This window comes from Monomorium pharaonis, chromosome 6 (assembly GCF_013373865.1).
Source record: "Monomorium pharaonis isolate MP-MQ-018 chromosome 6, ASM1337386v2, whole genome shotgun sequence".
Taxonomy (NCBI): domain Eukaryota; kingdom Metazoa; phylum Arthropoda; class Insecta; order Hymenoptera; family Formicidae; genus Monomorium; species Monomorium pharaonis.
Window position 1 is genome coordinate 6,646,820 of NC_050472.1, and position 24,458 is coordinate 6,671,277.

General features: G+C 36.4%; 2 protein-coding genes and 1 non-coding gene across 4 annotated transcripts in view; 1 reads left to right on the forward strand and 2 right to left on the reverse strand.

The window, feature by feature from the left end:
* Positions 1–8,586, reverse strand: part of LOC105839114 — a 33,001-nt gene extending 24,415 nt beyond the window's left edge. Inside the window, exon 1 of the transcript XR_004963951.1 lies at positions 7,268–8,586. This is a non-coding gene — a transcript (uncharacterized LOC105839114). The remainder of the gene's footprint in view (positions 1–7,267) is intronic.
* LOC118646403 overlaps positions 1–24,458 on the forward strand; it is a 133,366-nt gene that overhangs the window by 31,680 nt on the left and 77,228 nt on the right. For both annotated transcript variants that reach the window (XM_036289188.1, XM_036289189.1), the window contains exon 3: positions 21,923–21,959. In XM_036289188.1, coding sequence (XP_036145081.1) covers positions 21,923–21,959 — 37 coding nt within the window. The remainder of the gene's footprint in view (positions 1–21,922; positions 21,960–24,458) is intronic.
* LOC105839112 (nose resistant to fluoxetine protein 6) overlaps positions 13,150–24,458 on the reverse strand; it is a 33,329-nt gene continuing 22,020 nt past the window's right edge. The window contains exons 5-14 of the mRNA XM_036289186.1: positions 19,054–19,301; positions 18,780–18,950; positions 18,304–18,397; positions 18,099–18,218; positions 17,800–17,965; positions 17,034–17,209; positions 15,940–16,069; positions 15,231–15,548; positions 14,179–14,352; positions 13,150–13,999 (exon numbers count right to left, since the gene is read on the reverse strand). Of these exons, the coding sequence (XP_036145079.1) occupies positions 14,227–14,352; positions 15,231–15,548; positions 15,940–16,069; positions 17,034–17,209; positions 17,800–17,965; positions 18,099–18,218; positions 18,304–18,397; positions 18,780–18,950; positions 19,054–19,301 (1,549 nt within the window). The 3' untranslated portion in view covers positions 13,150–13,999; positions 14,179–14,226. The remainder of the gene's footprint in view (positions 14,000–14,178; positions 14,353–15,230; positions 15,549–15,939; positions 16,070–17,033; positions 17,210–17,799; positions 17,966–18,098; positions 18,219–18,303; positions 18,398–18,779; positions 18,951–19,053; positions 19,302–24,458) is intronic.

A 24,458-nucleotide genomic window follows, 5' to 3' on the forward strand; every position in this document is an offset into this window, starting at 1 on the left:
TTAATATAGAGATTTATTCAAACATTAAATGAATGTAATTATTTGGAATAATATCAGTAAATCATAAAGAAAATTATTTCTTCTTTAATTAATATGAATATTTAAAATTAAATTTATACATTAGATCGAAAAGAATTTCTAAAAATTTTTTGTAACCGCTATTTTTGAACTGATAATGCTTTTTAACCGTTTTTTTAAATATATGAATCACAATTAAGTTCAGCTCTTGTTTCTTACAAGAGAGTCACAGGTGCGACACTTGCTATTAGCGCGTGTTTGGAAAGTAGAATCCTTGTTTCCCTACTTTAAATATTGTAATATCTTCGATATTGCTTCGTAAGCGGATATCACCTTCTTTTCTGTTTAGCAAATTTTATGTTGTTACTGGAAGCTAGGAAGGAGGAATGAGATCTTTCGGTCGTCTACTTTTCGGACATGTCACAGAATAAAAGCATATTGGAAAGAGGGAGAGAGAGAGAGAGAGAAAGAGTAGAGAGAGAGAGAGAGAGAGAGAGAGAGAGAGAGAGAGAGAGAGAGAGAGAGAGAGAAAGAGAGAGAGAGAGAAACTTGAGAGGTACTCGACAAAAAGGAGTAAAGAGATCAGTATTGGTTTTGGTTATGAAAAAAAAACGGACCTTTTAGAACATCGCGATGAAAAAAGTAATATTTCTATATTATACTGACAATTTTAATCTCATATGTATAAATTTCTCGCGCGTTTAACTTCATGCATATTTTAAGCGTGTTCTTGTAACTGATTTTTATTTGAATATGGAAAAAAATGTATAAATTTGATTTACTTTGCTGATAGACAATTTTATAAATAAATAAATGCAAGGATAAATATACATGTATCAAAAAATGGTTTTTTCACATTTTATCCTTTTTAAACTGAATAACGTTTCTGACGAATTTTGTATGAATTCTATAAAACTTTGGAGATTTATAATACTGATAATATCAATATATTTCAAAGTTTCCGAAGTTTGCGAGGTGTAGCGTGTCACAGGAAGATTTTAGGCTGAAAACTAAAACATTTCTATTTCGTGCGAGCCGCGTAATTTTAAAGATTGGGTCAGAGATATGTTTCAACTTTCCGAGAGTACGGAATATTGCCGCGGGAGTACGTATAATTGCATAACCTAGATAATTGCATATCATAGTATCCTCTGTGGCTTCCAGTTACCGACAAGCTCGTATCAATTCCGTTGGAACGCAGTGTAAGAAAATATTTTTTTTTCGTCGGTTAAGAGATAAATTATACATATTTCGCTTGTGAATAGAACTGACCTCGCGTGTAATAAAGTCTTTGTTATATCAAGAAATACTACACTCCAAATTGGAATCGTTGTATTATTCACTGATTTGCAGTTCTATACTTACAACTGTGAGTATTTACTGGTCTTTCAGTGATTCCTATTTAAGTGTGGAGGATACTAAATCAGAGTTTTATTTCCAAAAGACAATGCAGATTTTCTGATTTTAAGTATAGCACTGAAATCAGTAAAATTTCTTTAATTTTGAGAGTGCAAAGATATCGAGGTAAATGAAATTATTTATACCGAGAAAAAGAATTGTTAATTTGACTAAATTTTTCTTTAGTTTAAGTATTTATGTCTATTTTAGGTAAATATAAATACTTGAAGTTTAAATATTTATAATGAATAATTTAAATTGAAGAAATTTTTAATTAAGTTGAAAAATTTAATAACTGTCAAGTTAATAATTTTTTTTACTTGTTGTAGAGAGTAATGTTTTAACTGAACACAGTGCTCGTTGCGCGATCATCTAGTTGAGAACTAAGTTACGAAAAGATTGTTCAGGCGTGTTTTGATGCTTGCGAACCTAAGCGGTAGTTTGCGAGTATCTCGGCAATGGCAAAAGTGGCGGTTGTTAAACTTTTTACTTCCACCGCGGTGCAGATACTTCTGGATGTTGTTCGAGTTCGAGGGTTGCTTAGTTGGCACATTAAAGGGGATTTTTAATGCTATTTGATTGCTTTCGCACTTTAAACACCACGGGAAGTCCGCCCATTGTAGAAAATACGTAATTCTTCGCTCGTGCAAGTCTCGTGATAGGGTTACGTTGTAATTCATGCGTAACAATTCGCCAACTTATTTATTCTGCTGGGAGAATTCCATGTAAAAGTTTGATCTACAACGTAAAACAGGCTGGGGATTTACCTAATTGTAAGATATGGCCCCGTAAAATGCACCGTAAAAGGAAAATTATTTCAGTGAAAATGGTGTTCGCCGCCAGTTAAATAGTGAATAAGAATTTTCCAGCAATATTATCGCGAGCGGAAATAGAATTAAATTCGAAGGATCTTTCTTTGAATGAATGACATGTACAACTGAAATGATAGCGTTTGAAGTGTACCTAAATTTTTAATTCAAAGCAGTACAGATTTTTCAAATTGTCCTACATCGTGTTTAAATTTATATAATATTAACGTTTAAAATTGTTATATTATTTTAAATATTATATTTGTTAATATTTTGATATTTTATCGTATATTTGTTTAGTTAGAATTATAAAATACACCGATATATGTATACAAGCGACGAGATTATGATACTTGTATACAAAGCAGTTCTCTTAGATTACTTCATCTGAAATTGCACGGCTTTATTATGTACAAGAACCTTAATGAACTATTTCGCAGATGAGAGCTCATTTTGTTAATGAACAAGAATACTTTTCCTTAAGACGATCACGAAGAGGATGAATCACGGTGTATACATAATTATTTCAAAGAATTTTAACACAGGTTTATTCATGAATATTCAATTTATGCAAGGCGTTGTAATGGCGACTTCTGTTAGTGTATCATTTTATGCTGTGATAAACTCGCAGGTATTTATTAAGTTATAATTGACTGTGTGGATATTCGCATAACCTAGAATTGCAATGAAAAATCTGGGGTGAATAAATTAGTTATACGTATGTATCCGCACGTATGAATATGGATTTCAGGATGTTTGGCTTTGCAATGTTATAAAAAGTTATTGAAATTAAAGAACTGCGCGCTTCTTATGTTCTATTCTTTTTTTCTTTATTAACGATAAAAATTTTTGATCGTGAATATGCGAATTTTAGTTGCAAACAAGGAAATAATTAAAAATTTAGTTTATGTAGCAAAAATGACTTTATTTTACTGTGGTTTTAAGTAAATAACTTTTAAACGAGTAAGTGGATTTAAATGAACTTTTGCACTAACATTTGTTAAAGTTTTATATACCAAAAATTTGATTAAATTCATAATGTTACTTTTGCATCAAATTTGCAAATAGGTATTACAAATATGTGATTTTACGTAAGAATGAAGTGGAAATAAAAAATTAAGTAATTTTCATACCAATTAAGAGATTATGCTCAAATTTCATACAGATACCTCGAACGTAATAATGAAATAATTTATAAAACTTTTAAATTTGTGATAATATTTGGAGATGCAACACGTTTATTCTTAATTATAACGTTTATGTATTATATTATTATAAATTTATTTTATTATAAATTAATTTTTATACATATTTTTCAAATTATTTTTTGTCCCTGTACATTTGAAAAAGCACGAATGCTAGGAGAATGAGGACGAATGGTACGTAGGATTACAGTGTAAGAACCTAATAAAATTTTTATTACTCTTGAAGCCATAAGCAACGTTAGAGCAAAGACTACCTTATGTGGTAAGGTAACAAAATTCTGAAATGGCGGTAAAAATATGTGTATGTACATATGGTACATGTACACATATTACGTAGTAAGGTAACAAAACTAAGAAGTATAATTATGACAAAGGACTGCGACATGCTACATTGAATCCAGACATACCGCATCTCTACTTTCATATAAAATACGATGATATTATATTACGTATATGATTTTATAAATCAAGTATGTTATATTTATAATAAATTGCGTACAAAATATTATACATTGATACTTTTAACGCCGTTTTTCCATTTTTATCATAATACGGAATAGTTATTTGAATAACAAATACTGATAAGATATTTACTTGAATCCTCTTTTCTTTCAGTTTGCAAAATATTTTATCCCTTTTGTTAAACTTTATCAAGAATATCGTGCTTTCTACGTTATTGACTTTCTCGCCAAGCGAAGTTTTCTACTTATTGCATATCGTGCACAAAATTTACTTGTCAATGTTTTCTATTTACCAATCTGAAGTGTTTTTCAAGCGACGATGAAAGTTTGGCAAGAAAGCAAATGAATTTATCGTTATATACATAAATTCATCTAACTATGTGAAGATGACATTAGTATGAAAATTTCATGAAAGAAGTTTTTTTTTTGGAATATTTTTTTACACTCAGTCGCAATATCATATCTCGTAATCATTTTCTTGGAGTTTCTGCTATTTCACTTTTCGTACGGATGAAATTTCATCTGAAATTGACGCGCTGAGAGGTCATGGGGTTAACGAGACGCGAAACGTGAATCTTGAATTCTAGAATATCGTACCCGCGAGCCATCGTATCGTTTCTCTTTGATAAATATGGGCATTTCTATCGCTTATTCCGGTTGATTCGATGCCTTTTGGATGAATCCGGATAGCATGTTTTGTGCTCTCCTACGGAAGTTTCGGCAATACGGTTGGTAGCAAAAAAATTGCCTTGCAATCAAGCTGCTGCTACTCCGTGTATCGAGAGAAGGTTTGCGTTGTATTTCAAAGTTCAATTTACCTTTCTTTTAAATAACTTTTATATTTTGCTTTTCTTTATTTTATTGTCATTAAATGTATATTTTTTTAAGCAGTATTTGATTATATATAAACCGCTAGTAAGAAATGTAAATTGCAAAATAATTGGTACATAAAATATGATTTGAGATACCTTGTACGTTACTTGACGAAGAAAAAGATTTCTTTAGGTTTAATAAATAATTTTGTTCGAGTATATTTTAAAGCATATACTTCTTTGGTTTTTAATAAATTTTATACATATCCCTTTAGATTTAATAAAATTTATCAAAAACAAAGGAAATATGTACTTTGGAATAGTCAAACAAAACTGTTTATTAAACCTAAAAAATCTTTCTCTCTGTGTTTTAATTAATAAATAGACATATTACACTTGCATTATCGCATAATTTGTACACGTGTACTACTTATCAAGATAAGTGATGTTTGGGTAAAGCTAGGTATGTCCGGGTATATCTAAATTAGGCCGTTGTGGTAATTTCCATGCCTATATATGTATATTGTAATACATATATACATATATACACATATATATATATATATTTGTGTGTGTGTGTGTGTGTATACATATATGTATTCATGTAACTGTTTGAATTACAAATTTGGTTGGAATGCATCTTTAATAATTAATCTTGTTAAGGATTTGATATATGTTTATGTACGTATGTGATATAGTGAAAAAGTAAGGATTTTTGAAATCGAAATAAATACAAAATGAAAAAAGTGCAATAAGAGCGAAAGAGTATAATACGGACAATGCATATTTTATACAGTTATATTCGGAAAAATAAGAGATAATTCGGATCGCATTAGAATGGAGTTTTCTTGTTGTTAAATTTTCTTGTTGCTTATTCCTTTTTCTTATTCATATGACACACATATTTATATATATTAAATCTAATTTTTGGATTATAAATGTCTTGTAAAGTATTCCGAGATCGTGACCATCATCAAGAGTAACATTGCGTTAAAATGTATTGCGGTAGCATATCGAAGGGGTTGAAACGAGAAAAAAGGCATCTTATCTTTTTTTTGCTTGTTGGTTCTTTAAATCTAATTTGTTTCCATTTAACTAGAGTCCTACCACTGAGTCTTTTTTTTTTTACCGATACAGATTGCTCGTACGACGAGTCAACCGCGCGTTACAAAGTAAATTGAATATCATCCATCGACATGCCAGTTGGTTTCGGGCCGCTACTTAATTCCCATCGCGATGGTGGACCTTCATGATTAGACTTAATTTTTTAGATCTATCTCCTAGAAAGGACTTCCCTCTGTTATATGTCAGCCTTTAATAAACGTGCGTCGTTAAACGGGTCCCAATATCGCGTAACGGATCATTAAAAATGTAAGAAATGATGCACTCAGCATTACTTTACTGGAATTAGCTGCTTTAATTAAACGTAATGGTGTCATTATAACGATACTAGGTAATGGGCAATTTCTTCTTGCGAAGAGCAACGGCTACTATCCTACAGAGATTTATCCTTGCTTACGATACATTAAATTATTTATTATTCGCGCACATGCGCTGTAATTTGTGATATCTACACGTTACGTGACCTGACGTTCGTATTCTTAGGAAAATATTAGCAAAATAAAATTGACGGATGCTGTTAGGGGAAAAAGCATTAGTATCTCTGACGGGACAGAAGCAATATTTTAAAACGAAAGAGCAATTCTTCAATTCTGGAAACGATCCAGCGTCTGTGTAGCTCGGTTATTAAGCGTCATAGTGTGTGACGTAGGATAATGCTGCAAGGAGCGAGTCCCCGTCGGAACTATTCGCAGTCGTGAATCAGCAGTGGGCGCGGGTATCGAAAGTCGATACGTCATACCGTGAAATGTGGACAGAAACTCGCACAATTGGTAGAATTTTTGGATAACGAGTTAAACGCAAGTTACTTTAAACACGTCACAGCGTGTACATACACATGCACGTGCGACAATTCGTTGTAAGCTTTTAAAGAGATGTGGACGATTAATTAATATTTTATTTATTTATACTGACAACGAATGAAATATCAAAAGATCCGATATTCGAATTTTATAAAGTAGAATCTAAAGGTACAATTGCGTTATTTTAAAAATATAAATTTGTTTTTCTCTTTTCTGCTTTTTTGTAAAATTATGAAATTATATTTTATATTTTACTTCAATTTAATCTTATTGATATTATGAATATCTAATTTGATATAACGATGCGCATTACTCGGAAAGCAAATGAGTATCTCTTACAGATGAATAATAATAGATATTAATGAATTTACGATGATAAATTATATTTTTTAAACCAATGGTAAACTGTACATTTGTACACAATCGTGAACATATACAATATCAATTTGTTACAAATAATATTGACACTGACATCGCCGCATAACCGATTTAATTAATAGTCGTTTATTTTACATCCCGTCGCATGCATCTGCCACGTGACTCGTGTATAATATTATAAAATGTATTCGAGACACCGGAGGCACTACAATTCTACCCGTGAGGGATGTCAATTCCACAATTAGTAGACCGCAATTAGCATACCTAGGAATTTATTGGACGCGAAATCCTCGTGATGTAAGCTCTATGAAAATTTTCCGGGTGGTCGTCACACCGGATCTTCCCTTATTCATGCTTGGCCAACTCCGTGTATTCTCCTCATCGTTCTAGTCGGGGAGACAGGAACATTAACCCTTGTGTGCATACTAACTTCCGCGAGCCCGAGTCCTTCCTGAGTCCTTCACCGAACACATTCGGCGTCACATGCTTTATACGTCAGTGTGGCAAATCCGTCCGTAAGTAAGATGCGTTATACAGCACCCTCGATAGAAAATTCGGAGACGGAGAATTTTCCACAGAATTTTTAATATTTCGATATCTCCTCCTCCCCTAAGTGCAGTCGAGAGAATTTCAGTTACGAGTAAAAAATTGTCTGGCCCGCGAGAATTATTCCTTTTTGAATTATATAACTGTGACGAACCGGAGTCACTGGTTTTTATGAGCAATACACGTGAGATATTTAAAATTCGTTAATTACATTTTTATTAAGCATATCTTATTAAGTTTGGCCGACCGACTGAAGACGTACATTTTTTATCCAACGCAAGTAGGAGATGTTTAACGATCGGTTTCTTTCTGTCACCAGCACATTCAACGTATCCCCCCGGAAATTCACTGGTAACCCCAAGTTCGTCGGTCTCGCTCCTATCAGTCGAGTCACGTTCGCGTTTTCTTTGGATTCCTTCGCACGACCGAACTTTCAGAGTCGAGCCTTTCCTCGGTTTAGGCTACAATTAATCATGGCTGCTGCGTACGACGTCTCATTTTCACATGCAAATTTTTCACGTGAAAGGAGAAATTCGCGACGATATTCCACCCCCGGTTTATCCGATCGGAGCTTGTATTTCAACCAGTTCCGGCAGATATCTGCCCACGAGTTTTACGTTTTGTCGTCAATTTTATATCTTGCAACACGGAAGTTATGAATTTTTATGAATGTTATGAATTATTTTTAAGTGAACCGGTCGCGATTTCTGTCAGTTTTCGATGACTATCGAAACCTCGTGCGTGTGTTGCGGGCACCGAAATTCGCATACAACTCGAGTTCCTCGACGGCTCTCGGCCGACTGACCGAAAACGAAGCTCTACCTCCCGCGCCTCATTGTCCGCGCATGTGCCACCGTGGATATAAGACGAGATTTTGGTGGAAAGCCTAGAAACACGGGACTGATTCGAATGCGATTCAATGCACGGTAATTGATTCATTCGCAAAAAAAAGTGCTTGCGGAAGTTTCTGTAAATGGCTTGTGATGACGCTTTCAAATTTTTTTTATCGTCACTTCTTTACGTAAGTAGAATATTTTACACACGTACATTTTGGTTTGGAAACAGTATCGCAAATTTGATTTTATGTATAAAAGAGGAAAAAAAATTGTAGAAATAATTTAAAATAATTAAAAATCATAGTAATAAAATTATTTTTATAAGTATAATTATTAATTAATTTAAAATTAAGGTCAATTGAAGTTTAATTGGCAAATGTTCCATCTAATTAAATTTACACTTTATCTCTTGTTCACTTTGTGAAAAATAATTAGGTTCTTTTTGTAATTAGTAATATTTCTGCGGAAGTAATTTAGGACATGTAATATACCCAAAACGGCATTGTATGAATAAAAATTTTAATCTCACGAGACGGCGAATATAAAGACAAACACGGGAGATTGATGGCCTTGCATATTAATTCCGTTAAAGCCGTCCAAAATCCTATCCGTCACAAATAAATCCGTAGGAGACCTTGCTTTCGGCAAATTTCGCAGAATTCGATGAACGTGCCCTACGGGAACGGTAATTAATCAAGCCGCGTTTCACGAATCTGTGAATCCCTCCTGTCCCCGAGGATTTGTCAGGTATTCTTCATTTTTATTAAAAGAACACTCTCCGTAACCCCTGAGAAAATAGATCGATCGATCGATTTTATGATAAATTTAGATACCGTATGCGAACACTCGTGCAGTTCACGTGAGCAGCGTAACAAATCATGGAAATTCGAAATCTTATTATATAAATTTTGTTGGAATTTTGCGTGTGCCGGGCGGGGAAGTTAGAGAAACCGGCTTCGGTATTACGACAGTATTAACGAGGGAAATTCGCTTACGCGGAAATTCCTCCTTAAAGAGGTGTAACGTCGTCGAAACGCATGAGATGCAGCCCACCGCTGCTAATTACAAGAAGTTGCGCCGGCCGGAAGTAGGTTACGTTAAGCTCGGTTAAGAATGCAGGCGGACACACACGTCAAAGTGAACGCGAGAAGCTCATAAGCATGGGGCTCTCTGTGTGCGAGCGGCATACGCAGATGCATGTGCATTCCGATTATGAAATGGAACCAGGTACCGTGTTTTTCAATATTTTTGCAAAGAATTTAATTAATCACGTACCTGCAACATTGCACTGTATTTTGGATAAACCTTTGATATTCCTAACTCACAAAGTACATAAATTTTAAATATGTACACGCGTGGCATATTTTTTCTGTGTATTTCTTTTTTTTTTTAATGGTCCATGTTACTACAATCGATAATCATGTATAATTTAATTGAAGCTACAGCGCGCTTAAATGACGAACGCGATTGAATGCTATTGAACATGTTACATTGCTTACGAATATATGTGTAGCTTCCGTGTACAAAATTTGTTTGCAATGCAATAGCTCTTGTGTGCCTAGATGTACCATGCATTTTGTGGTCTTCTCAAACCAGTTTCCGCATTTCGCGTTTCGGCCCAGGAAATCGAACTCTCCCATGCGTTTCGATTAAATCGAACGTAGAGCCCCGAAAGAAAATTAATCATGAATTGTCAATAGACCGGGAGATTTTTTTTTCTCCCGCGTGGAACGAAATACGAATATCGTGGAAAATTTCTCATTGAAGAAACGGAAACTTGACAAAGCGCGTCGTATTTTTCTGCCATTGCTTCCGTTAGTAAATTAAACATGTTATCGAATCAGATATCAACTGGCATTTGCAGTGCAGTGAAAATATATGGAAAGTACGAATAATTTTTAATTAAACTTGCAATCTAGTTTTCGTCGATTGCCTGCTCTGCCCCGTTCATTTAACTGCGTTTACGTTCAGTGTCCGTCTCCGCCACTTTGCGTGTGGTAATTAAAGTGATATTGATTTTCTTAATGAGATGTCGAGTCTGTGGTCGCGTTGTCGTGCACGTGTCTTTACTCAGTTATGCTGCGGATTTAATCTGACACTACCCATGTGCTACGAAAGCACATCCGCAACTAACTGCGATGCTCTCTCCATGCACATGCATGTGCTCTCTCTCTCTCTCTCTCTCTCTCTCTCTCTCTCTCTCTCTGTATGTGTGTATGCGTCTACGGGCAATGTCATTGCGGTAATGCACATAGAAGCTGCTACATTCTGCAGCCGCAAAATCACGGCAAACAAATGGACGATTTTCGAATTTGTACACCCGTTATATGTAGAGTCTAGGAAAATTTAATGCAGCTTTACACTTACCTACTAAAGTGGCAGGTAGCGCCAGGTGGGCATAAATATTTTACTTACGGTGTGCACGTTCACAAGGAATTATACATAACACGGCCGAAGTGTGAAATGCATCTCCGAAAGAGAAATTATATGGAAATCTTGTATTAGTATTTTAATGAATGCCGCTTGGAAATGAGTTCGACAATCTCAGTAGAGGTAAGAAACTATTTCCCTTTATTTACGTTTAACAAAGAGAGAAAACGTCAACTTTCCACAGTACATAAAGTGGATTTTCTCGAAAATAAAACTCGCCCTCCCGTAGAAAAGTAAGTCTATTCTAATACTTTTAAATTATTTTTACACAACTACTTATCCGCTTCTTTTGTGTCATAGTTTCGGTAACATCCTATATATCGGAATTATGAATGAATGTTCGTAATAATGGATAGAAAGAGTAATATAGGGCCGTTCCCTGAAATAGAGCGGATATCGATCTCAAGAGCGACTTTAATTCCTTCAGCAATTTTCTCTCGTGTGCGTGTCGGTGTCGGACGCCAGATGGTGGATACTACACAGGCTTTGGTTGGCTAAAGATTTATCACTCTACGAAACTGTATCGTCAGCGGAAGGCGTTTTGCTCAGCGTTTAAATGCCACAATTAGCTGTTTAATAGGCTAAAATGAATGCTTTAATTAATCTGCTATGTTTTATCTTAAGTAAACTATGTTTGTTAAACACCGTCATGAAGTTTAGTGAAAAATTGCTGCTAATCTCGTCGACTATCTTAATGACGGGATCTAATTTTATACGGGTATATAAATTTTAATACCGTTTACACTTTGTACTGCAGTTTATCATACGTGTGTGTTGGCATAACGTCTAAATTCGTACGCACGTACCGATTAATTAGAACTTTGTTGGGTGAGAATTGTTCCACCGCAGTGCTTCACATTTTATGGATTTTACAGATTGTGAAATAAATTCACAAGTCTATTTTATAATTTATAAAAAAACTTTATAGAAAGAATCTGAATGTTAGATAAGTATCTTTTTGCTGCAGCGTTTTATGAGGTTTAGTTAAAAATATCTCATTGCTATATTATACAGTTCCGCGGAAATGTGTGCTCGGCAATTTTTGCGAACAAAAGTATGTGAGTTTTTCTGATAATCAGTATTTGCTCGGTACACATCACGCATACAACAATATGTTAAACGCGTGTAGGTTTCTACAAACATTTATGTTTACGTTATTTCTATTCTGCCTCCACTCTCTCTATTAGAATACGTGACATGTATACAATGAGAGAGATAAAGCTGGAAATGCTTATCACGCAAAAATGAAAAAGTATCGTAAGTTTTTTTTTTGCGCTCACGCAATATCATATAATACAAACAAATTTTTATCGCGTAATCGTTTAATTAAGAGGAATTGATTATTATTAACAATATCAATGAATCTAGAAAATAAAATTCTAAAGTGGTATGCTCCAATGGTAAATATAATAACTTATTCATCAAAATTAATTTAAAATTCTAAGAATTAAATAAGACCGTTTTAAAATGAAGAATCGTGATTTTAATAAATTCAAATAATAAAATTAAAATCGCCGCAGAAAAAAATATGCCAAGTCAGACGCCATCGAAACGTTGTATATTTACGAATTAATTTGCAGTTATTAGCCATCTGTCATCTTTTGGCGATGCTGAATGGTGACATCCTTGAAGGAACTTGAAATTATTTTCACATCTGCAGCAGGCAGATAACGCTCGTTCAAACGCAAGTCCGGAGATGCCTCCTGAGCATCGAAAATCAATTTGCGACATGCGCCTCCTTTCATGTCACGCATCGCTTTATAGTGGCTAAAAGCAAGAGAGGAAAGCTTTTGTGCGTCCAGACATGATAGGAAGTAAGTGATAAGCAAACCGAGTTATTTCAATTTGACAATACTATACAGGATAGTGGCGAATCAATGTACATCGCATTGAAAAGTAATCTACTTTAAGTAGATTTAATTACGACGATGTGTTAAATAAATTTCATTATTTATAATAACAGGTTTAAAACGTTTTACGATGGCAGAGTGAAATGCATAAAATTATACAGTGAGGAAAGATAATTGAATATATTGCCTTTTAATGTAAATTCCTTTCTCTGCAAGACTTTTTATGTTTATTGATGCACGTGAAAGTAATTACTTTTTTCCATTTATATTCTATTTTTTTTTTTCTATCGATTTTGTACTATACAATATTTTTTGCTTTTTTTCCGCTCTTGAACCGTCGGCTAACTCGCGTGGTATGCATAAATTCTGAAATAACGTCACATGCGCTTTTTTTCCGTTTCTTTGCGCGAAATGAATTTTTACGCGACTAAATGTATAATCGTTCGACTATGAGCCGCCAAATGCACGAAAAAATACTGCAAAATTTTTTAACGTTGCCATAGCCTATTTTTTTATTTTTTACACAGAAAATTACATCAAAGATTGACATACAATATACCGTAAGTGCATGCTTGAACGCTCTTGGTTATTGTTTATATGCTGCTTTATACATTTACAGCTGCTAGATTTTTCCCTTATTTACATGCAGACATGATAGATCCGCGGTCGTGTACAGGGAAAGTCTCTTAACACGCTACGTAATTTTATATTTGCATTGTCGACGGTTCGTCCTTTTCTCGGACATGGAGAACATTTTCTTGGCCACTACGTAAATAAAAGATTATTGCACTAGCAGGTCATGTTATTTAATACATACGTAGTCGTTACCGGTCGGAAGAAGTATTATTCCCGTGTATGTCATTTCAACTCTACTGTTGCCTCTACGAGAATCACAAATAAAACTGCTCCCAAAATTCAAAATTCCTCGACTCAACAAAAACTGACGGAACTTTATATTTATGTCATTTTGTTTTAATTTTTAATTTAATGTATTTTTACGTCGTAAAATTATTTTATTTCCGGAATGATTAATTGCCAAATCTCTATAAACCTTTTTCATGTTTTATCCCCCCTTTACCTTTTATTAATAATGATAAATTGATTTATGAGGAAATTTAGTTTTCTGGCTTGCAAAAAAGAATTTTAACATCACGGAATTGAGACTTATTACATCACATAAATTATCACTAAATGTTCATATAATTGTTAAGATTTATCGAATGTCAGAATGATCTATAGTCACATAAATAAAGATGAACTTTTCCGCTCTGGAAAGGTATTCGGTGTGTATTTCATCTTTGCTTTGAGATTCAGATTTGGAGCAATATCGTTACCTGTAAAAGAAAATATTGCTATATCAATAAATTAATAAATATTATTCATGCATGATTAAATTATGTATAAATTAGGCAGCTATTGCACACGCGATAAGCGATAAATGCCTAATTGCCATATATGTCGGCGTTATCTATTCTATCTGATAACTCAAAGGTAATATCTTCTATGTACTTACTACGCTTGATAATCGTATTTATCCTTCTATCAGACGCACGATCGCATTCTACCTTGCCCTTTTCTTCGAAGTGAATGCAATTTTCAACAAAGTTACCACTGGCGCCTCGAAGGCGAGAGAAATGCAAAACGACAGCAGGTACGAGGCTACGAGGTTGCCGAAATAGAGGATAAGCTGCGGAAGAAACATGCACTGCCTTAACACAATTTCTTGTAGTAGAAATTGAACTAGAGTAGAACTAGAATGAATTGAACTAGAGTATTTCATGCCATTTATTTTATACAAGATTTTAGAAATTCTATATTGAAAAAGATAGTATTTATTATATAGAATGAAAGAGGAAGGTCCATTTTAAATACAATTAAAAAACAGATGTTTCATTATTTGAAAAAATAAATTGAAAAGATGCACAAAGAGTAATATCTTATAATAAATATATAACATTAAAAACAGATACTCTTATATATTATATATGAAAATTTATAAATAGCTTTTTTCGTTTTTGATTTATATATTTAAAAATTGAATTTTATTTTCTAATAAACGTAAAATTATTACTACTATTACAACGATTTCAATAACGTGTAACGTTGTTGAAATCGGTAATGTTTTTAAAATATTTCAACATTATTTTGAAAAAATACATCAACTTATGTATCAAATAATCTTTTTGAAATATTTATATAATATTGAATTATTTTAAAACATTAAAAAAGATATAAATAAAATAAAATGTTTGTAAATGTTTTATGATTATTAGAGATTATATTTTAATAATCACTATTATTGAGATTTATAGAATAATTTATATCACATAGGAATAGAAATTTATTTTATCTATTCAATTCGAAACGATAAAAAAATACGAGAACTATTAATTTTGGATTTTTTTAACAAAATCCTTTCATCATGGAATTAAAATTGCGTTTAAAATGGACCTTCGTATTATATTAGTTATTTTTTCGTACGGAAGCATAATATTGTGAATCGCGTTGTATAAATATCATACAGCGATATGAAATTCATATTTGGAATTTTCCCTTTTATCTTACCACAATCCCATTGTGGAGATGCAGCGGTCCGTCCATCTGTTGTGTTGTGATCATCATGATAACAGGATGCACAAGGTAGGCGCAATACGTGAGCCTCGACAGAGGATACATTAGCCTGAGCGATAGCAAACTGTCGATCATTCGTGCTGACCCTGTGCAACACTGGATTACGATAAAAGCTACGGCCATCGCCCACGCGGTGTGTCCCAAGGCAGCGTATACGGAGCTCAGTATCACCGTCAAATTTCCGGGATACAGGCCATACACCACCGAGAACATGATGGCCGCGGACAGTATCCAGCCGATTAGTTCTGCTCCCTGCGGAATTGAGATTCGATCAATTTCATGAAAAGAATTTGTTCGCTCTTAAAAAAAAAAAAAGAGAGAGAGAAATGACAGTTTTCGTGACGTAGAACAGATGTGAATATCACCGTTGGGCAATCCTCGTCGTTTAGGATGTTTAGATAATTACGAAGTAAATTACCCATACTATAAGATGTTTATCGCTTTATCTTCGTGCAATCATTTTTAACTATTCTATTGTTCGCGGCCTTTTCGTGCGTATTAGGTATAGGATTTTGCAATTGTTCGATAGATCCGCGTTATCGCGTCATTATCGCGCGGCGAGGCGAATATCGCTGACCGTTTGACTGAACGATCAAATCTGATAGCGCGAGACCGCTGGACACGGCGATTTCGAAACGCTCACCACGGGTAGCTTCAGCTGGCACTTGGTTTTGAAGAGGACGTAACCGCTGATCGTGCCGATGAAATACGGTCCCGCTCTCAGCCAGGGCTTATCGTAGAGTTCGTCGAACAGGGCGAACGGCTCCTGGATCCTGCGTGTTGTGAAGAGTTGATAAAGGAATTAAGCGTGTACGCAATATCGCGCGGTGAAATTGCCGGCGCCGGCGGGCGAATAATGCAAAGTACAATATGCGATGGCGCGCTATAATAGGCACGCGCGCGCCATGGTGCCTGTCTGAAATGAAAGCCTGCTTCCAATTACAGGCGATGCTTCGACAGATACCTGGCTTATTGCATTGTTCCACCGCCCGTATTCACTCCGGTTCCGAATAAAAAAAAAAAAGATATAAAGAAAGAAAAAAGGCCGAGGTGCTTTATCCGATGGGAGAGCAAAGTCATACAGACGTCGTCGAGAGGCTGTATTCCAATTGTTGCGTTAGAATTCAATAGGCCGTGAAAGGCCTTTGTTACTACGAAATTGTTTCTCGCCGTTGTTTTAATTAAGATTCTCCGCGACTACCGGTCGGACCCGCGGTTTATTTACCCCGACAAGTTTTATAAACAACTATATAAATTGACCCGACATCATGAATCTATCAGGTGCTAACAGGCGCGTAAATACCCCCCCGGTCACTTGAGAGAGTAAACAGAAGTAATAAGTAAAAACTGAAGTATAATATATTACAGGTACGATATATTTTTGCTCACGCAAGAGCGTTCAGCGTTAAAGCGGTTAAATAATAAACTCACTCTTTGATCAACGGGGAGTACCTTTTAATGACAACCTGCCAATTAATATTCCTTTTTATTTTGTTTCTTAGAAGTCGCTCTCTTTACCTTCTTTCTTAGAGCAATATTTCCTTTTATGTGTAACTTCTTTTTACAACTTGCCAACCAGCCACGCGCATTAATATCAATAATATCTAGCAAGTTAATAAGTATCATTAATATTATGCAGTTAACTTGTTACAAGCGCATTAACCGTAGTGGTAGTAGACTTGGAGAAAGTGTGTGACACACACGTGTGTTATATCGATCGGGAGCTCGGGACATTACCTGGCTACGTAATCGTTGCTGTAGGCTACCGTGAACGTGGTGAACCACGAAGAGACGATCAACAGCGAAACGATAGCGACCGCGGTCTTGAAATATTTCACGGAGAGCAAAAGAAGAAGTATCCCAAGGACGTAGAACTGCGTGTCGTTCGCCATGTACCAGCTCCACAGCATGCACTAGAAAGTTATTAAAGTAATAGATGCGAATCAATTGCCGCGAGCAGATTGCATCGCGGTCGCGATATTGCGAAAGTGAGAGAACTGGGACGCGAGGGAAGAAAATTTGCGCGCGCGCGCGCGCGCGCACGCGGGAAAGGCGACGCGTTAAATATCGCTTTGGCACGAAAACGGGATCCTTACGGGTTTTCTATCTGTCGCTCGTCGAAAGTATGCTGTTAAGTCGTTTTTTACATAACCGCTATATTACGCAATTATTCTCAGTTACCCGTATTTATTGTATCATCAAGGCGCAGTTGTTTCGAAAGCGGCGGTAAAATAATTACTCAATTTCGCTTTTTTAATTTTATTGTTATGTGTCTTTCGACAGCAACGGACAGCCGACGGGACGGATCTGTTAAGAGATCAATGTTGCCCCCCTTTTCTTTCCTTTCAATTTTCTCGAGAATATATTCGGACGCCGCGTGTACAAAATGAACGCACGTAAGAAGTTCCATATTTCGTTGAAAGCTTTTGCCTTACAAAGTACACAGCGGCGAGGAAAAAAAAAAGAAGGCACATTAGGATAAGCAGAACATAAATCATCTTACCATTTCCGTGCGCGGATACAGCGAGTTCAAATATAGCGCGTTTCGCCACCAGTATTTTTCGCAGGTCAGATGATCGATAATAATAGGTGAAAAGACTGTCTTCGCCTGGACCTGCTTTATAGCAATTTCATTTATCCCCAGCACAAAGAGATAAGCCGGTGTCAGTCTTCGTGAAAGAAAAGGCAGAGATCAAAAATAAGAACACACTACGCGTCATCCATCCGAATCGAATTCCTTCGCCTCGGAAGGAAGTTTTTTTTTCTTTTCCACGAATTACATATATAATGCTTGAGATGTACCTGACGAATCGATATAGGATCATGATGACGAATTTGGTGGAGCTCGTCTTAAAAAAATTGCCCTTCTCGATATTAAGATTACCCAGGGACCGGTAGAAAAGTATAGTCACCAGCAAGCCGCTGTCAAACAGTACAATTGTCGAGAATTAATTTTTTTTTTCTCCTTATCGAAAATGAAAACGCTCGTCGACGTATCGTTCGTTACCTAATAAAGAAGAAAGTGTCCACGGAAAATGTCGCGTTGCTGACGGTCTGGAACATGAAATTCCTTTCTGTGACCGTTCGCAATGTCTTGTTCTCTGCAAAGCGTAATGAGGAAACACTTAATCGCGAAATTGTCGGTGAAAGTATTATATATACATACATATATATATATACACGTGAATAAAGCAGGCAAGAGAGCTTCGATTATCGCCGATCAGGGAAACCCGATACACATCCCATTACATCACAACAACCTATCAGTTGCATCAAGCGCTACTTACAGAAAGTAGAGCGATCAAATTAGTTTGAAGCGTTTCAGTTTTGCTTACAACGGGGGCATAATTCTATCGCGCTGTCGTCCTTTACTCGCTGCTCCTTTACTCGTTTTCTACGCTTCTACACTCCCGCGTGCTCTCTGCCGCGTACGCTCAGTTCGTTCATTTCGGTAAGTAGTTTTTGCAACTCTCACGGAATTACCAGCGATGGAGAAGACCTGAATGTACGTGTGCACCATGATAACCCATCCCAGAGAGAACACGCGAAGGCCGTGTAGACAAGTCAGACTATCCTTGGCCGCGGGCTCGGTGCTGATGATCCTGCTCCCGTTGACGGTCGGGCTGAACGCGAGTAAGAGTTTCAGCCAGAATCCTGAAAAACAAAAAGGCGGCGACGAAGACCGACGTTGAGGAATTTGTAAGAGTCGTCTGACACAAAAAGACGCCGACAGAGATGTAGATATTACGCCATTAACCTGTGCTGCAGTCCTGCCTTTGAACGGGGTTCTCTTTTTGCTTCGTCCCCTTTTCGATCAGTTCCTGGTCATTCTCCTGTCCCATCGAGATCCTGCGGTCCTGATTCAGATTCTTGTCCAAAAAGTCGTTGATTTTGTCATTGTTGTTCGACACGCTCGAGGACTCGATGTCCCTCACGAGAGGGTAAGATCGATATTCGTACACGGTCGCGCCGATCATCAGTAACAGTATCGCCCCGCCAATGGCTCTGAAACGATAGTATAATTTATCATGAGCAAATCTATTGAATAACGATTATAAGACTAGCGAAAAACTTTCTTCAAACTTGCAATAAAATTATTCATAATTTTTATATAAATATAAGATTAAATAAAATTTCAGAATATTTGAGAAAATTTCTTTAATTTTTTAATGCGAATTCGAACACTTAAGTTGAGGAGATCATACATCTTTTCTAAAATTCTTTATATATATATATATGAATTCTGAAATATTATATCACTTCTTTTTTAATTTTTAAAAGAGTATTATAAAATCTGAAGAAGTTTAAGGTATCTTTTTAAATCGTAAATTTAAAATACAAAAAATTCCTCGAAACATTATGAACATTATGATGTATAAAGTTATGAGAATTCTCTTTCTCCAGGAATTTTAAAAGTGTATATACAATAATATATTTTTATTTCTTTTTTATTTCTTACTGCTTCGCGTGAAAGGCAATTGCGAAATCTCGTGCGTGATTGCGGGAAACAAAAATATACCTTGTTTTCCTTCTCGATCGCGTGAAAACTCTCGCGTAACAGAGTTATCGCAAACCCAAACATGCGAGCAAAGTTAACTCACATCGTTGAATATTGCGAGTGGACTAAAAGATTAAATGGACCGACGACGGCAGAGGCTTGTTGTTCTTTAGAAGCGTGTTTAGTCACGGGTTTTGCGCCTGATAAAGTGAAGACGTGAAGTTCTGTAGCCGGTGTGTATCGCTTTTGTTCGCCGCTAACAATACTAACTTCTGCATTCAGCGCGCGTGGTGCATTGTGCACCGCAAGAGGATGCGCTTATGCGGTGTTAGCGCTTACACGCTACGCGGGCGGAAATTTCGCAAATCAATGTCGCTTAACTGGCGCATCGACATCAGAAAATTTCAAGAACGACAAGGCCGAATGACAATATCTACGTAGTTTAACAATCAGATCACCGTGAGTACGCTATATTATAGGCATTTTAACTTTTTCAATTTCCGGTTGGACGGCACGCACTGGCTATACACACAGTCGCCGTATCCGAAGAGCTTTATGTTCTGGGAAATTAAATTCGGAAAATTATAATACTATGGCGCGATTTTCCACGGTCCCCTCTCAGTTTAATCTCTTCAGGAATTAATAATCCTCTGCCTTAATTACGAGGCGCATATGTATTTCTACACCGTCTATTTATTATTGATTACGGTGAATTGCGACACGAGAGAGAAGGAAAGAGAAAGGGGAGAGAACAGCTGTGATACCTTGGAAAATCACACTCTTGCGAATATACGATTGACTAATCGTTTCTTGCAAAGAACGTGTTGCAACAATATTAAAATCTTTTAAATATTATGTGACAAAATTTTTATAACTCAACGAAATCTTCAGTTGCAAATTCGCAATTCTAAATTATGATGAGTCCGGGCAAAGTTCCCATTAATTCGATTAATCACGGATGGATCTGACAGTTTTGCAATGAAAAATTGACGTCTTCATGCTTCATCATGGGACTGACTACGTTGGGCGCAATATTGAATTTTCCCGTTGAAGATTAGCGCACAATTGGGATTCATAATTGATAGACAGGCTGCAGAGTAATTATACGATAATTTAATAATAAACGCTCGTATTTTACAAATTTATAGACATTTATTAATCGATTTTCACTCAAACTGATTGACGTATCATTATCAGGAATTATTGCTCAAAAAAAGTTCAATTATTTATGCGTTATTAATATATGATACTGAAATTATGAATATTTTTGAAAATAGGTAATAGATACAATAAAATGTTTTCTGGCATGTACAAATTTTACTCATGTTTCTAATGTATATGTCTGATGAAGAATTTTATAGAGAACACGTCTTACTGGTGCATTTCCGTATCATCGACCACGAAATCATGGCGAGTTTGGCGGCGCGAAGCGGATTCGGGCAATGAATCTCGCAGTTTCGGACCGCGCACTTATTTTCGGGGCTAACGGCCCCGGAGAAAACTTCCGCTTTATATCTCCTTGTCGACTTTAAATTATTATTCTCGTAGAAACACCTTGCGGGCACGGGAGGGGGAGGAGGGAGGCTTTTGCGGATTTCTTTCTCCTCCCTTCGCAGTACATTTGTGCGCGGCTTAAATGCGGCTTTCCGCGCGAGATAGAATGGCAACAGGCTTTCTGTTTTTTTTTCTCTTTTCTTTCCCTCCTTTTTTTTCCAGATCCGACCCATTTTAACACTACGCGCGAATTTCGACAAGGAGAGAGAAGCAGAGGCGATCTCTCGGACGAAGCGGAGCGAAGAAAGTTTTATAAAGTTTCGTTACGATCTTTTTTTTTCGGCTTCTACTTCTCCTTTTCTTTCCCCTTTCCCCTTCGTCTTCCTTACGTACCACGCGTTTTTTATTTTTCCGATTTAATCCTTCGACTACCGTTGCCGTTTATAACTTTCATTCTCGCCGAAGGAACCTTTTTTTCTCGAACCTTTTTGAGCGAAGTGAACGCACATCGTGTATAAATCGATTCTGGGTAGTCACCTCGAAATGTTTACACGGAAGCTACAAATGAACAGAGCAACTTTCTTTTGTGATGTGTGTTAGTAATTTATACTTTTTTTTTAATATTTTGTTTCAGATGACAGCTGTCGCCGCCGCCGCAGCATCGATTCTGGGTGAGTCAGTCCAGTTTACTTAACTCGCTATCATACATCCGGTTTGGTGTTCACTTTATATCGGCAAGGCTTTTCGTATTACCGTCGCGTCGCCGTCAGTTAAACTTTCATTCGATTTGCTCTCGTTTCCTTGCTCCCTTTCCGATATTCTCGTTTATCACCACGCGGTGGGGAAGCATTGAGGATATTTGCCACTGTTGCGATTGCGCGCGCGTTGACAACGCGTTGAAAGTTACGCGCTTATCGCAAGGTCACAATACCTGCACGCGCCCACGTGTACGAGGCGGCACATAGTGCAATAAGTTACAAATAGCGGGAGCTCAATGATATCCTTTAATCATGATCAGCCGATGTGCTACTTTATTGAAATTTTAATGCGGAGCAAATGGGATACTACGTATAGAGGAGATTGTGTTAGCACAAGGTGGCAGTGCATTTCGTTTATTATGTATTTATGGCGAAAGACACGATGAAAAAGTTAGGGGAAATTGTTTTTTTTACAGCGTAAGTACCACTCCTACAAAGTTTTACTTAAATCAAACAACTACTACCACAAAGAAACAACAAAATCTGATTCAGGAGAAAGCAGGTAAATTTCCAGGTGTTTTAAAATTTCATATTAATGAAATTCGTACTATGCAGTTGGAGAGAATAAATTCGACATGTTATTAATTAAAAGGAAAGTCTCGGTTACCGTACGACATGTTATTTTGATTAATAATATGCAATTTATTATAATAATATTTCAATCAATTTATGTAAGGATATTGACTTATATTAAAGATAAACTTAAACTTACGCGCGTGTGAGGAGCGCGCGAACATTAAATTACAACTTAAATCTAACAAAACGCTTCACATTTAATATTTCTGTACTCGAGCATATTTAAAATAATTTATATTTATTTTTTGTAACGGTGTGTCGATCACCACAAAATATCTTTAATATACAATCTTTATAATGTATCAAGAAACACATATCTGCGATCTACATGCTTATTCCTATTGCGTTTTCATCAATTTGACGTGGAGCTTGTCGTATAGGTCATTCACACCATTACGTATCAATTTACCTTGCTATCGGGGCAAGTTTGCCACACGTAGCAATAATCCGGCATACTTGTGTTTTATTTATTACATTTATTGTGTCATACGTAGAATCATTCCTGGCATGAAAATGTCGAGAAAGTTTCTTTCTATCGCATTAATCACAGTAATTAATTGTTCAAAATTGCCGGATACGGGAATTGCGAAAAACTGTGCCAACGAGCACCGGGTTTCTTCCACTCGTTAATACGGGCTAATTACTCGGGATATTCGAGTCACTTGGTATACGACCGCCCATCCGACGTTTTCCACTTCGAATCGATTGGACCCGGGCTCCACTCCGGGACGCATGATTTGCATCCGTCGGAGGCCCGCATTCTGCCGGAATGCAGACGATAGTGCGCGAACACTTTCACGTGCACACCGTGAGGGCTTTCTATAATCTTGCGTAATAGGTCCGCGGCATGCGTGCAAGTGCGCGCGATGCACGGTCGGTCGGTGCGTAATTGCCGGACATCGCTCTCTTGAGGGTCAGCTGTTTAATTGAGCGATTTCCTCCTGATCCCGTCAGAAAATAATCCGCGCTTCAATTTCCGTTTTAATTAACTGCTCATTGAATTTAACTCGTTCGAGTAGGAATGCGATTAAAGTGATTAAAGTAAAAGAGAGAGAGAGAGAGAGGGAGAGAGAGAAGAGGGAAAAATTTGGATGGATTTTTTCGCAGTAATTGCACGAGAAAAAAGAAAACATTTAAAACTTTAGCGAATGTTTAGATCGTGTTTAGTATTGTGTTGACAAGGAAACTGCTCGCGTCACGTCGTTTTGTTTGCCCGCCTCCGTGCAATAGACCGCTCTGCGTAAATATTATCTCACGGGCTTGTACGTATATGAACAACGAAGATCACGCGAGCTACGTTCGAAGCATCGAATCGTTCGTACTGAAGTTTAAGAGACATAAGAATTGGGCACGTAGCTCGTGGACGCGATACAACGTCAGCGTTATATCTCGAGCGATTTTTTGAAGAATTACGTGCCGAGAGTTGTGACATATTGCAACCAGAGGGATTATTTACGACCCACGCGTTTCCTCCTCATTCCAAAGCAATTCGGTAAACTGAGTTTTCAACTATCTTGAGATTCAGGTCGCAACGCGCTGCTCCGATTTTTCCGTTGTGCACCGTAAATCGCGTATTTAATCACTCGTGATATTTTCATTTGCTTCCGCTCCTATATTTTATCCCAGTATTGAAATATCACCAGTTCCCGTATGTATTTCTACGTTTTAGTATTGCTTTTAATTTTCACTTCCGCATTAAATTCTCATGTTCGTTGCGTTGGATTTTATTTTGCATTGTAACAAAAGGTTTTCCATATATTTTAATGGGGGAAATTGAAATCGTCGTGGAGCTAGCTCGCAGCTCGTTAGCGTCAATCACGACAATCTGTAATGCGA